Source organism: Sparus aurata, chromosome 12, assembly GCF_900880675.1.
Source record: "Sparus aurata chromosome 12, fSpaAur1.1, whole genome shotgun sequence".
Classification (NCBI taxonomy): Eukaryota; Metazoa; Chordata; class Actinopteri; order Spariformes; family Sparidae; genus Sparus; species Sparus aurata.
The window spans coordinates 1,840,500-1,857,247 of NC_044198.1; the positions used below are offsets into that span (position 1 = coordinate 1,840,500).

A 16,748-nucleotide genomic window follows, 5' to 3' on the forward strand; every position below is an offset into this window, starting at 1 on the left:
ATTAGAAATAGGGTTCCAGCACATATTTCGAGGCATCAAACATTTGATATAGTTGCCGTATTTGTCGGAATAGATTAAGAAATCCCACCCCCAGAGTTCCGCAGCGCAATGATGATCATTACTGCGGGACTCTACTGCACTCGGTAATCGACTCACAGGGCTTCCCCACAACAAGGAAAGCTTCTCGGGTGGTGGGATTTGTTAATCTATTCCTTTTTGATGGTGGTTTTATATTTGTACCCATTTACTGCAATGTATTGTTGTCGTGCGGTCGTTTCTAAGGATGCTAAAACTACGTTAGCTAGCGGTCAGCAAACTTTATCTCTCGAGACGGAGTCTAACACAGTTTCATGGTGTGTTAGACCATGGATTAAATTTACACCGGAATATCCCTTTAAGATGTTGACTCAACTATATGACGTTTTATAGACACTTTTTATCTTTGATGAATTTGAGAGATTTTGATCTTATTTGACTGACTTTAAAGGTTTAGGCTATTCTGTGAACAGAAGACATGCTGTGAGGCAGGTGTGGATACTAAATAGCCCAAATTCATATCATAAACAACACAATAAATCAATCTTGTCTTCAATCTTGGCCCATAAAATAAATAATTAACTTTAAAACTTGTGATAAGTGATATGTGAAGATTAAGATGTGAAGATCAATAATTAATATATCACAATCAGAATCAATTGTCCTTTATTGTTCCACGAACAGGAAAATTTGTTTGCCATAGCAGCCAAAGGACAAAATATTACTTAAAAAACAATAACAACAGCAAAAAATAAACAATATAATTAAAAAGGTAAGTATGTATATATATTTTTTGTAGTCTGAAAATAACAGGCCTACAAAAGATGAATTATAACCAGCAGCAAACTGGTATGAAACTGATTCATGTGAAATTGAGGTTGATGCATAAACAGACATCACATATCGTCTTTGTAAAGTTTTAACAGGCTGTGGTGCCATAATTTAAAAATCCTTAAGAAAATATGATTAATGTGTCTGATAACATTGATCAGTCAGTTGGACTCAACTCTAACAGGATGTGTGTGTCTGTGACTTCCTGTACAGACTGCGTGCTGCCGGAAAACTGTCCGTCCTGATCGCAGCTTTGTGTCTCCGCCCCATTCTGCTGCCGCCTTGTGTCGTTTCCCTCTTCCTAGGGAAATGTGCCTTATTTAATCAGAGTCACATACAGCAAATATGATATTTTCAATATAAATGTTATATATATATGTATATATATATATATATACAATTTATATACTTTTTTTTATATTTTAATGCCATTTCAACTAAATCCTGCATTCCCTTCAGAATATGTTCCCCACTGTAACAGTTAGACCATGGACAGAGGTGTTTACAAGAGGTTCATAAAACTGACCCTGCGAAAACTCCTGAGGTTCAAAAAGTCCATATAGTGTAATAACTTATTTTGCGAGTCACTTAGGCCTCCTGTTAATTAGTAGATTTTTTAATGGTGGTCGTGACGGCTCTGGTCAACAGTATATCTCTCTGCAGCCTCCGGGTCTGCAGGCATACCATCCTCGCACTGGCGGAAACCATCTGGGGTAAACTGATTCCAGACCAGCTAAGTGTATTAGCATTACCCAGGAGCCTTGCATGTTTTGTCTTAACCGCAGTTTGTGTGTGCAGAAGGCTGGACACGAAACATATTGAAAAGGAGACATTCTGGAGTACATGTGTAAGTATGTTGTTACAGACTGACAGGTTAGGGTCGGAACACTTGAGTCGAGTTCCTGTTTTTAGTCTGGTTTTGCTGCTAAGTTGAATGTTTACGTCAGTATAGTTGCAGAGTTAACAACTTTTTTAGATTTGATATGTTAAGTCAAATCGTTAAACGTTTTATATACACACATCTATAAACGTTGTACATTTCTTGCGGAACCGTTTCGTAAAAAGCCTACTGACTTTATCGTGTTGTGTGGTTGTTATGTCGTTGTTGTTTAGCTAGCTGATGGCTAGGCTAAATTATCAAACTGACGTCAAGCAGTTTTCCTAAGGTAAAAACAACTTGAGCTCGTCATTGAATGGCTTTTCCTAGAAGACAGGAAAAGTAAACGGGCCATGGCATGTAACACACTGACATGTATTTTTGAAGGGTTGTCAAGTCATGGTCAGGTGGGTTGAAATGTATGTGTCTCAATATCAACTTTAAATCCAAAATATGGATGGGAAATCTGAGAAAGCTTTTCATTCATATGCTCGTCCATCAGACTGTCTGGCCTGATGAGGAATGTCAGTTGAAGGATCACAAAATTTGATACCAACCCATAGACCTATAAAGTCAATCACTACAATAGCCTATCTTTGCTTGGGTTTTAAGTTATGTTTATCTTATGTTTTAGCTATTTATAACTGCTACTTGTGAAAAAAAGCATATAGAAAGCCTTACCTGAATTTAGATATGAAACACATGCTGTGCCACGGTGAATATTTAACACTCCTCTCCAGCATCACATCAGCTTATTCTTCGTAATTTAATAGTTTATATCTTTACACTTTGCTTATTGTTATTTTTGATTTATCAGCATGGAGTCCAGCGGCTTGGTTGGCAACTCTGTGTCTCCAGAGTCAACAGCGACCTCCCTGCTGTCAAGCTCAGGTCACCTGAGGAGCAGCCGACTGGCTTCTAAACACAACAACACCTTCAGATACAGAAACAAGGTTCATTTTGACTTTTACTGTTTCTACTGAGAGATTTGTTTTTAACTGCAGTGATGAGGCACTATGAAGGAAACCTGCCTTTCTTTATCTGCTGTCCTGTAGTGGCAACTGAGCCTATTTTGGCAGCCATTTTGTGCCATCCCAAGGTCCCACAACAGTCATGTCACTTTTTTTGTAGACTAACAAGAAAAGAAGCTCCACAGAATTTTAAATGGAAGTTCTGCATTGGATTTGATGAAGAAAATGAGCATAGTAACGAAAAATGGTGGTGTTAAAAACTTCCTTAAATGTATGAATGATTTCAGTGCTTAAGCGAGAAAAAAATCACCACCATTTATTGACTGATTGCTTGATTAATTGATTGATTGCAGAATTATGACTCAGCCTCAGCAGCGCTGGACGCCTACATCACAGACTTTGAAAGCAACTGTCAGAGCAGCATGTTGTTGACAGGAAGCCTCGCTCTGCCGCGGAGTCAACCCAGAGTGAGCATGCTCAGAAACAAAGATGGTAGGTCACCATACTGAGATAAGTCACGTCCAAATGATTTACTCTCATATCTAATCCAGTAGGATCCTGTTAAATCACTGCAGGTCTTGGTTCTGTGTTATTATACCTCAACAGTGTTTTTTCCCTGCGGATAGTTCTTAGGGAACGTTTGACCGACAGGGAGCTTGACTTCCTGAACCTACCTGTCAGCTCCCTCCATCACAGTTGCAATCGAGACAGACTGTCCATGACGACGGACGAGCTGCTGTCTATCCCTTATGATGGCTCAATGCCTGTCACTCACACCTCCGCCTTTATTCAAGGTTTTTAAACACATCACTCCAACCACCACTTTCATAGCAGATTTTCAAATGCATCTTGTTGGTATGAGCAATTTTGCTGTTTTTCAGACATTGTCAAGTTTAATGATGAATGGGTTGATAGAATAAACAACTGAAGGATGAATCAATATTAACACTATTGAGTAGTTACAGTCTTTATGTCAGTCTGCGTGTCTAAGTTCCTCTGACTCGTCTTGTTTATAATCCAGGGCTCATGTCCCAGTCCGGAGCTTACAAGCCCTGTCCCTCCTCCTCCAGAGCATCACACAGTAGTTGGGACAAACTCAGCAGCAGCCATGCTGCCCCCCGACTGAACCATCATCACCCTCATCCTCATCCAGCTGGGACCCCCAGCAGCTCCAGGTCAATGCCTTTTGCTATTTACAATGCTTTCAGATAGATCTCTGTCCTGTCATGTAGAAGGTCATTACTCATTACTTTCTCCTCGTCTCCAGGTGCAGAAGAAAAGCAGGGGCAGCCATGTTGAAACCAGAAGATGACATCTCCTCAGTCAGCTTCTACAGGGTAACTTTCATCCACATTTTAGTGCGGTCTACAAAGGAACAATGCAGTTACTACATACAGTCTGCATTCAAAATAGAGTCATGACATGACACTACTCATTACTCATATTACACTACTCATTACTACTACAAATTAGTTAGGTATATTGGGATATTTTAGCATTTCAGTAATACATTCAGTAGGACTTTTATTTACTTTTAATTGGTATTGCATGCAAATCTGCACCCATATCCAAATCTCTTACTAATTTTGAGTAATGTGTATCTGACTTTCTGACATCTGTTCTTCTATATATAAAGTATGTTTTTCTTTCTACATGATTGAATAAGAGAGCTAAAGCATTTCATGATAGAGAATGAAACAAAAAGGCTAAAATTCAGCTAAAGCTGAGCATACTGAGGACCTACTTTTTTTTAGTCAAGAGAAATGCAATCCTTGAAGGTACAGTGTGGAGGATTCAGCGGGGATCTATTGACAGAAATGGTACATAATGTAGGGCTGGGCGATTAATTGAATTTCACTTTCGATTTCGATTTTGGCTTCCCCCGATCATGAAAACAAGATAATCGTAATAAAACGATCATTCTGCTGCACGCCGTGTCTTGTGAGGTAAATGCAGCGAACCCTTCCATCTCCACCTGTGCACTCCGCTCCGCCCTAAAACTTTTGCTTTCAGCCACGCCGGTGCGTATTGCCAGTGCGTGTTTGGAAAAAATGTCTAGAAGAAGACGGCAGAAGTTGGCAGAAAGGCAGCCTTTCGTCGGGAAGAAAGGTAAAGCGAATTCTGTGTTGTGGAAACACTTAGGTTTCGAGGAGTCTGACTAGGAACAAACGAAGATATTGTGCAAGGTATGTCACACGACCGTGTCTGCACCTCAAGGGAACACGACCAATTTATTTAATCATTTAAAGTCATAACTCAAAAATGAAAAGCTCTTCAACTCCTACTACCGCCACACAGTCCTCAATTAAGGACACACTATGTGTGTTACCATCACGTCACCATTTCAGCAGAATTGCTCTGCCTGACCTTTATGACGAATGTCGCAGAAAAGTTGCAAGAGAAGTGTCAACAGCATTATATTTTGCCACCACAACGGACCTGTCGAGCCGCACCGGGATAGTGTTAATTTTTTATTTTTACACATTATTTAATTCAGTTTATTGATATATTTTTTTCTCTTATTTATTTGCATTTTTCTTGTTTTTCAGTTCAAACTTATCGTGTTAAAAAGAAATACCAGATTTCAGAGTTCAATAAGTGCTTGTTCTCAAATCAATGAATAATCGTCTTTAATAATCGTGATTACAATATCAATCAAAATATTCGTGATTATGTTTTTTGCCATAATCGAGCAGCCCTAACATAATGTTTATACTTATGTATTCATTAACGTAAATTCACATGCAATTAAGAATCGTACTTCATTACCTAAAAAAGAGGCTTCTATTAGTTTGGTTTGTTTATTATGCTTTCTGAAATTGTTTTTGTGGTACATTGCAACTGTTTAACAAATACAAACCACAACATTACAACAATTACAATCAGATAAACATTTAACAACAAAGTGCTTCACATCACATCACATCACCATCAACAAAACAATGGTTTCTTATGTCACTTTTTAACTTGGATTCCCACTCAAGAAGATGTTAAGATGGTAAAGAAATGCCTGCTACAGTACAGCACTTAGTGCCCAGTAGTGGCCAACCTCTACACGGAAGAAGATGAGAGCACTGGACTGTACAGTACCCATTGAAGAAGACTGATACTTCAGTATTGAGGTGTAAAGAAAACCTACACACACAGATCAGTACTTGCTGTTCGACCCTTATCACCCACTGGAGCACAAGCTAGGGGTCATCAGAACACTAAACCATCGGGCTGAGGTCGTGCCCACTAAGTCAGAGAGAAAGGAGAAGGAACAGACGCACATCAGGGGAGCACTTAAAACCTGTGGCTACCAAAACTGGACCTTTTGTCAAAACCGCCAAAAGACCCAGAGCAGGAGGAGACGAGAAAACGTAAAACATTGTCATTCCCAATGCCGCAGGAAGATTTGAGAAACTCGGGAGGATCTTTAATAAACATCATATCTCCGGTTCACTTTAAACCTACCAACACTGAGGCAGAAACTTGTCCATCCTAAGGACAAAACACCCAGGCATGACAAAACAACCTCTCCATAAATGAATGGCACAGCACAAGGAGGGTCAACTTCTCAGGTCAAGACTCGGCTGTCCACTTACATCTGAGGGAGAAAAATAATTCCTTTGAGGACAAAAATGTAAACATCTCGGCCAGAGAAGACCGATGGTTTAAAAGACGAGTAAAGGAATCCATCTGTGTCAAAATACATCTTTGAACAGAGGAGGTGGCCTAAAACAATACTTATCACCCACCTACAGTGCTTTACTGAGTTTTCTACCTAGACAGCTAAACAACCATTCAAACTTGGGCTCACCTAGCCTTAGCAACCCCGATGAAGGCCGGTTGGACCAACGACCCACCAATGGCCCTAATGACTCTGAAACTCAGAGCTCACATTTGTCGACTCTTTGAGAACAAACTCACACACAGTGGTTAAAAGTTCTGTAACTCTCCTTCAGTTAGTTAGAACTGAAGAAGCTAGGATGAGAAGTGAAACGTCTTCAAGAATCTGAAACAAGTCCAGTTGACCCCGATACAGCACCTTGATTTACCATGACCTGGATGGCTGAAAACCTTCATCAGGCAATTCATTCTCAATGGAGTGAATCAGCATCTAGTTCTGGTATAAATCCATGCCCAGAATGGACAACCCAAACACTGGCTCGAGAGAGGGCCTTTTGCACTTTCGGCAACTTAGGGGGCAGGATAAAACGAGAGGCTTTCGGTTGATTAGATTTGAACTTCGATATTTATAGTACTCTAACAGATAAAACTTGGCTAAACACAGAATCACTTGATTCCTTTAAGCTTAAGGACTGTAGATAATGATTAAACTAAAGTTAATTTTCAACAAGCTAGGTAAAATGCATCAGAAAGAACACATTAACATTCAGGGCATTTAGCAGACGCCTCTGTCCATAGCGACCTACAGTAATAGCAGTGGCTGCCATGCAAGGTGCCAACCAGCACATCAGGGGTAGTTAGGGGTTAAGTATCTTGCCCAAGGATACATTGAAATGCAAACCAGGGGAACTGAACCAGCAATCTTCCGTTAACAAGAGCCTGGCTCAACCCCTGAGCCACAGCCGCCCTTTAATTTCTCTGAGCATCCTGTGAATATTATCTAAAGACAGAGCAAAGTTGCTGCACTTTTTAGGTGTTGTATGTGGTCTGTAGCAACAGTTTTATGAGTACAATAATTAGGCCTTACTTGAAAACATCACAATTACAGTTTACCATCCAACCTTAAAAATGCAAACCCTTTCTAATCTTCACTGCTTCTTAAATGCTTCACTCTTCCTTTTAAGGACAGTGTAGTTAACCTCATTATTTCCTTCTCCATCAGTCTGCACACGGGGCAGCGAGGTCAGAATGGGCATCCCTCCACATCCCTCACTGGCTCACTAGCAACAAGAGTGGCATGGACTGTCCTGGGATCACCAGCGTGCCAGACCTGAAGGATCCAGCCTGGATCCAACGCTTTGACCTCAGCGAGCTGCCACAACCCACAGAGTCAGAGCTGTGGGAAGACCACGGCACCAAAACTAGTAGGGTCCAAAGTTATGGCATTTCATAATACATAATTGCATGACCCACCTTGAAACTAACTCCACCAAGCATTGCAGTACCACTGCATCATGTCTTTGGGAATAGTATTTGAAAATGCAAGACATGATCATCCAATGTGTTCAGCAAGCAATCAACTGAAAGCAAGATATTATTATGAATTATTATAAAGAATGCCTGTGATATATATATTTTTCTAAATGAACCATAATAATAACTTTACAATAATAATATATGTAAATGAAGTCTGATGTGGAATATGCTCTACTTGCTTTTTTGGAAAGTTTATATGTTGCTCTTGCAGGTATTCTTCCACCTGCAGCTCCCAGACCTGGAGCTCCATCCTGGGTTGCAGAGCTGGAGGATGATGATCCTGATCAGACATCCTCACAAGTGAGAGAAGTGAAATAAGCTTATCAGTTAACAAAATTGAAAAAAGGTAGTCTCCATTTTAGCTGTTATGGAGCCTCCAACTGCATGTCACTGTCTTGTAAATGGACTCCCATGTATCTGTGATTGTATGAGTGGAACAGAAACTACTTTGTCTCACACAACATTCATGAAGTTTGGTTTTACAATGAATTTATTATAGGTCCTCTGAATGATGACCACATCTGAAAAAATATATATACAGTAACTCTAATATTTAACCACTCCTCTTGATTGGTGAAGTTTAACAACATTTTTGGACTTTCCTGCACAGACTTGTTTCTTTAGCACTTAACATATTTTTGTCAGGACTTTGGGAAGGCCATCCCAAAACCTAAATTCTGGCCTGATTGAGCCATTCCTTTACCACTTCTGATGTGTGTTTAGGATCATTTTCCTGTTGGAACACCCAACTGCACCCAAGAGCCAGTCTTTTGCTGATGATTTTAGGTTTTCCTGAAGAAGTTGGAGATAATCTTTCTTCTTCATTTTTCTATTTGCTTTATTTAGAGCAGCAGTCAGCCCCAAAGCATAATACTTCCAGCACCATGACAGTAGGTATGGTGTTTTTGGGATTAAAGGCCTCACCTTATCTCCTCCAAACATATTGCTGCTCATTGTGGCCAAACAACTCAGTTTTTGTTTCATGTGACCAGAGAGTTTTCTCTAGAACGTGCTTTCTGTCTCCATGTGATCAGCAGCAAACTTCAGTCAAGCTTTAAGGTGCTGTGTTTGGAGCAAGGGCTTCTTCCTTACACGGTAGCTTCTCAGTTCATGTTGATATAAAACACACATGACTATGGACACTGACACCTGTCTTCCAGCAGCTTCTAAATCATTTTTGTATTGGTTTTTGGTTTACTCTTGACCAGGGTTGAAATTTCGTCATTTTAGGGGCAAGGCCATTTGGCCTTCACTTTTCTTCTTTTTTAGGGGCACCAAGGCCACATGACAGGGCACAAAGGCTATTGAGTAAAATTTGATGATTTTTCTTTCAGATTGATACCACAACATCCTTATTTATAATAAGACATGGATTATGTATTAAAACTAGGGCCGGGACTTTAACGCGTTAATTACGATTAATTAATTACACAAAAATTAACGCGTTAAAAAAATTTACGCATTTTAATCGCACTTATTTTTGCACCGCGGAACGTTTCTCACTGGAAGAGTTTCAGGGGTACCGATTATACTGGAGCACCAACTAACGTTCATGACTTCAGACAACAACAATGAACGAAGAAGCAGATGAGACTGCTTTGGTCGGCCCCGTGGATGGGAAATTTTGTTTTCAAAAGCGGACGGATGGCAGCGTAGATAAGAGCATGCTATTGCTGCACTTTATGGCAAAAATTGCACTGGTCGGGGCAGCGTTTAGCTCAGTGGGTAACGTTAGAGCGCGCGTGTCCCATGTGCCGAGGCTCTGCAGCGGACACAGGTTCGACTCCCGGCCTGGGTCCGTTTGCTGCGTGTCACCCCTCCCTCTCTCTCTCCCTGTTTCCTGTCATATCTTCAGCTGTTCTGTCAATAAAGCCATAAAAAGCCAAAAAAATATTTAAAAATTGCACAGGTCTGTTGGTCTTGAAAAAACAAAAACAATGTTTTGTTGCTTAAGCTTCTGTATTCAGTCATTATTCAATGGTATACTAAAATCCATGTGAAAAAAATTGCTTCTCATTGTTCTCAGGTCAAATATTTATATGCAATTAAAATGCGATTAATTTCGATTAATTAATTACAAAGCCTCTGATTAATTCGATTAATTTTTTTAATCGAGTCCCGGCCCTAATTAAAACATTTTTAATACCAATTTCAAGTTAATATATATATTTTTTTTAATACAAAATTTTGGTGACACTACACTGAATATTAGTGAAGGTATTGAATATTTCTTCCAATAGAAATTCCCCAGAATTATGCGAAAGCACATTTCTTCCCAACAAATTGTAGAATAACCAGCAGGAGCCCATTGATGTGTGGAGTAATTTTGATGACACTACAGTGAATAATAGTAAAGTTATTGTATATTATTTGTAATGTCTCTTTTCGGTGTTGCACTTTGTAGACGGTCCCTGCGCCCTTGTCTCGCAGACGGCTGATCATACAGACCAGTGGCATTGTCCAGCCGCTCGTTTTGATGAAAATATGGTTGTAGCTCGTTGTCTACCTTACTACGGTAGTTAAGAGTTGTTGTTTGTGTTTTAACAATGTTTCGCTTATGAGTTATTGATCCGGGTGGTTAGAATCTGTTTCCAACTTTACTGAACTAAATCCTACCACATAAGTCAGTTATGTATCATATCAAAACCGGCCGAGCTAGCTTGCTGTCCTGTAAGTGTTGTTCTTGTTCTTCCGTTTTGCTGCTGCTGTTTGAGAGGCTTTCATGTGAGATCATCGATGTGATGATGAGACTCCACCTGTGCGAACCGCGAACTCACTTAAGTTACTGTGAGTGTCTACTGTGCTCCTGGTGGCTGTAATTCAAGGCGAGCCCTCTACGCTGACCGGGGCAGGGGCACAAAGGCCACTGTGGCCGTACGATGATTATTTTTTCACAGGACATAAAGGCCAGAGAGTGGGGCAATGTAAAATTCCCACCCTGCTCTTGACCATCCTGACCAGTTTTCTCTCAGTAGCAGGTGATAGGTTGTTGATCATGGTAGTGACACAATTGTGCCATGAGCTTTATACTTATTGTTAGTCTTGGGACCTGTAACTGTTGTAAGTGGCTCCAAGTGACTGTCCTGACTTGTTCAAATCAGTAATGTTCTCTTTCAGATTAATGCTGCGCTCCTTGGACTTTCCCATTGTAGTGTGTGTGGTTGAGTCGAATGGCTGTATTAAACAAGCCCTCTTAAAATTCAGCCCAGAAAAGTCACCAGCTGTTATCAATCAGAATCACTCAGAAGTTAAGAGGCCATGCTACAGAGAACATTTGATTGGAGCCACTATGAACTACGGGAGCTCATGAGAAGCGGCGGCGGAGCAAGTTAAATAAAAACCTCGATTTTCATTTTTTTAAATCGTCCTAAACCAAAAACTCGAATTAATCGATTTTGCCGATTTATTGGCCAGCCCTACGTTTGACCATGCCTATAAGTATGGGACTTCAGTCTCCTAACAGGTGATGACTCCATCAGCTGAAGAAGACTTGGATGTAGTTTAATACTCTGAAAAAGCTAGGAAGTGGACCTTTGAGTAGATGTTAGTGATAATTTGACTGTGTGTTTTTCATGTGTTTCTGTGTGTTATAAGGTTGCCAGTCAGCTGACTCTAAGAGATCTGAGGCTTCAGTTTGCTGAACAGATGTCTCTGCTTGCTGCTGAGAAAAAAAGCTCTGACATGGAAGCTATCTTCAGGGGTAAAAATGCGAAATGATTATTTAACACTCAATATTCGTTTCAAACAGACTCATGTTTTTGCTGTTTGTGCTTTCCTCCTGTCAGACAACAGAATTGAGTCTCTGATCCAGAAGGCAGATCAGGTGTTGAACTCTCTGTCTCAGAGTTCTGTAAGGGCATACAGTGATGCAGATGAATCCAGGGCTCAACCCAAGAAACAAGGTTTCTCATTAATTTTTTTCTTGTATACACTATAATGGTGACATAGGTAGTCGCTGACATGACATAAAACCAAAATCAGGTGTGTGGAACCAGGAGCGTTCTTCCCCAGAAGAACATGTTAAAGATTGAATACTATTGGAATGTATTAAGATTAGAATACAACAAGAAAATATTTAGTTTAAATAAACAATATGTTTCAGAGGAGAGAGAACACACATCATGCCTTTCTTTCATGTGACAGTTTGTATTTAGTAATAAGATGCTGTAGAAATTCTCTGTTAAAGGGTAGAAGTCCTGCATTTAAAGTGTTATTTTAGTAAAAATTACAAAAGTATTGACCTCAAAATATACTTAACTAAAGTAAATATAGTCATTATGGTGAATGGCCCATATTGGAATAATATATATTAACCTATATGAATGGATTATCCTGATAATTTGTAAAGGTGGAACTGATATCAATTAATGTATATTTTATGTTTCTTTAAATACTGCTGGGTACTGCTGGAATGTGAATTCCCTCCTGGGAGCCTATACACCCTAGTGTTCAACATTAGTCCTTTTCAAGGCAGGAATATTGCACCGTCATTTTGCCTCACCGCCTGTATGAAAGTTTCAGAAGTGGAATGGGGGGACAGATTCATTCCACCTCTGATCCCAAAGCAGAAGTAGTAACAGAGCTGCAACATAGGCAAATCATCAGTGTGTAAGGTAAGTCGGCAGGACAGAACAGGCTTGTGACAGTCTGATGATGTTCCCAGTCTGACAACTAAACAGGCCCTTCAAGAGATATCGCTCTGATAAAAGAGGGATGTCCCGCACTTCAACCCACTAAAGCAACGATATAAGACCAAACAACATTATGTTGTCATAATACAGATATGTTGACTTTCTGAACATTTTGTTCATGTATGCACTCGGTCGGGGCTCCTTTTGCACAAATAAATGCATCAGTGCATGTTGCTTTGATAGCACCCTTCAGCTCGCCTGTATTGTTGGGTACTGTGTCTCCCTTCCTCTTGACAAGAAGAAGGTCAGGTCTGCTGAGTTGGCTAGCCCTGTAATACAGAAGGCAGCTGCAAAAGGAGCCTTGACCTCATACTGAGTGTGAAATGAACAAACTTTTCAAAAGGTCGACATTTCTCTATTAGAAGTCCTTTTTTCATTGGTCTTTTGTAATAATTTTGATTTTCATGGGCTGTAAGCCATAATCATCAAAATTAAACAATATTTCACATTATGAATCTATGGTATATAAAGGGTTAATTTTTTTATAAGTTACAGGGGGAAAAAAAGTTTTGAGATGCACCTGTTTATATAATAAAAATGTATTTTGCAGTACCTTACCTTGTTTATTTCCCACTATTGATCAAACTTCAGTTTGCTCAAATTGAACATTTGCTGGCATTCACTTCCACTGTGTCACCCAATCAAAGCAAACTATCAAAGGAGAAAAGAAATCAGTCACTGTCCTGCCTCCTATTGTCAAAAGTCAATTGCTGCAGCAAGGAGAAATGCTTCATGCAAGCAAGAGAGAATTAGAACTCCACACCCCTCACAACCGGGTGCACACGGATCAGATATGCACCCTCACTAGGTTTCTGCTCACAGATAGTATTCTGTGTGCTTAAATACAGGAATCCTTATTGCGAGGACAGCTTTCTGCTTGCTTAAGTTCTGGCAGTAGTATATTTACTGTGAACACAGTAAATGGTGTAGCATTGATACTATCTGCGGGTTAAATCTGATGTTGAAGTATCTGATAATGGGAGCATTTACAGCAGGTCTACACTCTCACAAGTTTAGCACACTTGCCAGGGTAAGAGTTTGGTTAGAATAAAATTCCTTTTATTGTCACTGTAAACTCAGCTTACAATGAAATCACAGATGCATCTCAGTTATTGCAATGCAATATAGCATAACATAAACATAGGGGTAGGTTAGTAACAGTGAAACCATCACTGCATCACAAAAGATTATAACATTTTCTCCCCATGGTGTCATCTTGCTCTCATTGAATAACGTGTTGTTGTTGTTGTTGTAGACATCGCTCCTGATTGTGTTGGTAAAGCTGTCAGTCCACAGAACACAGAGGAGCTCCTGCTATTTCCATCCTCACACTGTCATCCAAGCACTCTGTAAGACTTTACACTCCATTTATCAATATTTGTGATTCACCAGAGCTAAACACACAGCATGATTATGTGACGGTATGTTGTCTGCAGGGAGTCATCAGCAGCAGGAGGCGTTACAGAGGCTCTGACTGACAGAGGAGCTCAGGTAGGTGGCGTTAGTTTGTCCCTTTTGACAGCTCACCTTTTACTAATCCACCACAGTACCTTTATTGTAAACTTTGATCAGGGCTGAAGATATGCTGGAAAGAAGGTCCCAGTCTCTCCGCTCTGGACTGTCAAACTACCCCATTGTCTACTCTCATGTACTAACACATCCTAAGCAGTGCCCAAATTTGATACATGTTAAGTTACAACTTTTTGAGTCCTTTTAGTGGAAATGGCCTATTTGTCACCACCTCTTGGAGAGTTTGAAATTTCTTCCCTACATTAGATATGACTTTAAACAAAAGAACGGACAGATCGAGGATCGCAGAGCCTCCTTATGTTGACTATACCTCCTAGGCTCAGCACTGTGGTCTCCATGGAAACAGCATCTTTAGGCATCCTGGTCCAGTTGAGGCTCTGAAACAGATGTTGTTCAGACTGCAGGCGGTGGAGACAGAGCTTCACCGACAACAACAGACATCGTTAGCTCCAACAATCACTGACAGGCTACAGACAGGGACTCCCATGAAGCAGGTATGAACAGACACACTCTCAGGTCATTAGGCAGAAAAGAAGTCTCTCCAAAAAGAGAATCTGTTTCTGGACAAAATAAGACTTGTGTTTGAGATTAAACAAATACTAAATCAGGTTTATCTCATCCATTCATCATTGATAAAGAATTTCTGGAAAGACTTCAGGACTCTGCTGTTAACATTTAAATGTGTAGTTAAGAACACACCTTGGATTGTTACAAGTTTTGTAGAAGGGAATGTTGACAGGTCTCAGGTAAAGAGGAGTTGTTTTTGTGTTGCAGAGGCCTGAAGCTGAAGCAGAGCTGGAAAGTTTTGCTAGTGGACCGTCACTTCAGAGGTAACTGCACTAGACACATTCAAATCTTGTGAAATGTAGATGTTTTTAACAGAACTGTCTGCATTCATTCATATGAATAGTTTAGTGTGATTTAAAATTAATTAGTTTTGATTAATATTTCCATTCTCAGAGCTATGCGTCACCTGAGTCATCTGAAGTCACTGGTGGATGAACCCAGCAAGGAAAACAGAGAGGAAGAGGAGAAGAAATACGAAGATGAAGGACACTACTCCTCTTCATCTGCTGATGGACTCAGCACTCAGGATTCAGCAAGGACCCTCCTGAAACTGAATACCTGTTGATTAGGGCGAGGAACTTGGGTGTCAGTATGACAGTCTATGTCACGCTGGTCACATTGGCTGCATGAGCAGTGCCTGTGTGTGGCTTTACATTTTGCTTTTCAATTTGGCATACATGTTAACAGGTCAGCGCAGCCACACTGACGACATGACTAGCACAGACTAGTGCAGCACCATCATACCAGCGATACACTGCTGCTTTAATGTCTTTATCTGTGGAATATGTCACAGACATGAAGAGAATACACACAACGGGTGAAGGGCAGTTTGTTTCAGTGTCAGTGTTCCCCCTCTCAATGCTTTGTCGACATCGGCTGCTTGTGTTGAGCCTGGTAGCTGAGCTGCTGTGGCTCACTCGTGTTTGTGTGTTCACACAGGCAGCGTTCCTTTATCTCCTGCCTGCCCAACCTGTTTACATGGAGTTGTGGACTTTGATAATTATTAATAAATATATGACGTGGTTTTCCTTTAGCCCCGTTGAAAGAGTGAGAAAGCTGAAGGGGGAAAGAGAAGGACAGAGAAAAGAAGGCTTTGTATTCTCTTCCAGTTTAACATGTTCTAAAGACACAGACATTAAACATTTTGTAAAATGCTGGTATAATGTCAGTATGACTGTCTACAGGTGGTTTTCAGGTCTATTTTGGCCGATAACTGTGTGTGCTGCAATAAGAATTAAAAAGCGCCAGTGCAGCTTGAGTCTATGTTGTCCATTTGAAGAGCAGCCTGCCGGGAGGATGGTTAAATAGTGCTAATGCTAAGTCACTGACTATATCCCATTTACATTTCTATTTCTACAAATGTTCAATAAAAACTATGCAACATGGAACCAGTCACCTCTGGAGTTGTTTGAAGATCGAAGGAGCAGTTTCCCCTGCTTCCAGTTATCGTGCTAAGCTAAACTGTCCAGGACCTTTCTTAATTACCCTCCAAGATTCAAGATTCAAAGGTTTTATTTGTCACATACTCATACAGGATGCGCAGTGAAATGTTTTTGATATGTACTATACTTCTGTGCTCAGTTTAAGTAAAATAAAATACAATAGAATGTAATAAATGTAATAAAAAAAATTTGTTCAGAAGACGATGAGAGCAGCGTCCGGGTGTCTGTTCTTTGATCCAATTGTCACATCGTGTAACACCGACAGAGCTTTGTCGGTGTCTGCCCGTGGTGGGATGTATACAGCCGGGAAAACGACCGAGGTGAACTCCCGAGGAAGGAAAAAAGGGCGGCACACTAAATCTTCAGATGCTCCAAGTGGGGCGAGCAGGAACTCGAGAGGACTCTGGTCTCCTTTGGACTACACCAGCCGTTGTTCATCACGAAACAGACTCCTCCACCTCCCGTTCCACCGGACTCCTCTGCTCCGTCCATGCGGAAGACAGAGAAGTTTTCGGCTGGAGCAACCGCTGTGTCCGGCACGAGGGAAGCCAGCCATGACAGACAGAAGATGCCACAGTCGCCCATGTCCCGCTGGAACTCCATCCTGGCTCTGAAGTCGTCCAACTTACTTTCTAGAGATTGGACGTTTGCGAGC

The 16,748-nt window shown here is 40.6% G+C and overlaps 1 protein-coding gene across 2 annotated transcripts; it reads left to right on the forward strand.

Annotated features, from left to right (window-relative positions):
* Positions 1–1,137: 1,137 nt before the first annotated feature.
* Positions 1,138–16,300, forward strand: c12h18orf54 (chromosome 12 C18orf54 homolog). Of its 2 annotated transcripts, XM_030436011.1 has the most exons (16): positions 1,138–1,580; positions 1,666–1,714; positions 2,562–2,697; positions 3,069–3,207; positions 3,342–3,509; positions 3,737–3,890; positions 3,983–4,052; positions 7,550–7,751; positions 8,075–8,163; positions 11,458–11,563; positions 11,649–11,765; positions 13,810–13,903; positions 13,991–14,045; positions 14,402–14,578; positions 14,859–14,914; positions 15,045–16,300. In XM_030436011.1, the coding sequence occupies exons 1-16, from the start codon at positions 1,487–1,489 to the stop codon at positions 15,214–15,216; spliced, it is 1,878 nt and encodes a 625-aa protein (XP_030291871.1). In that variant the 5' UTR covers positions 1,138–1,486; the 3' UTR covers positions 15,217–16,300. The 2 variants fall into 2 exon arrangements, with proteins under 2 accessions (XP_030291871.1, XP_030291872.1); XM_030436012.1 differs by lacking the exon at positions 1,666–1,714 and having other exon boundaries at positions 1,140–1,580; positions 15,045–15,380.
* Positions 16,301–16,748: the final 448 nt, after the last annotated feature.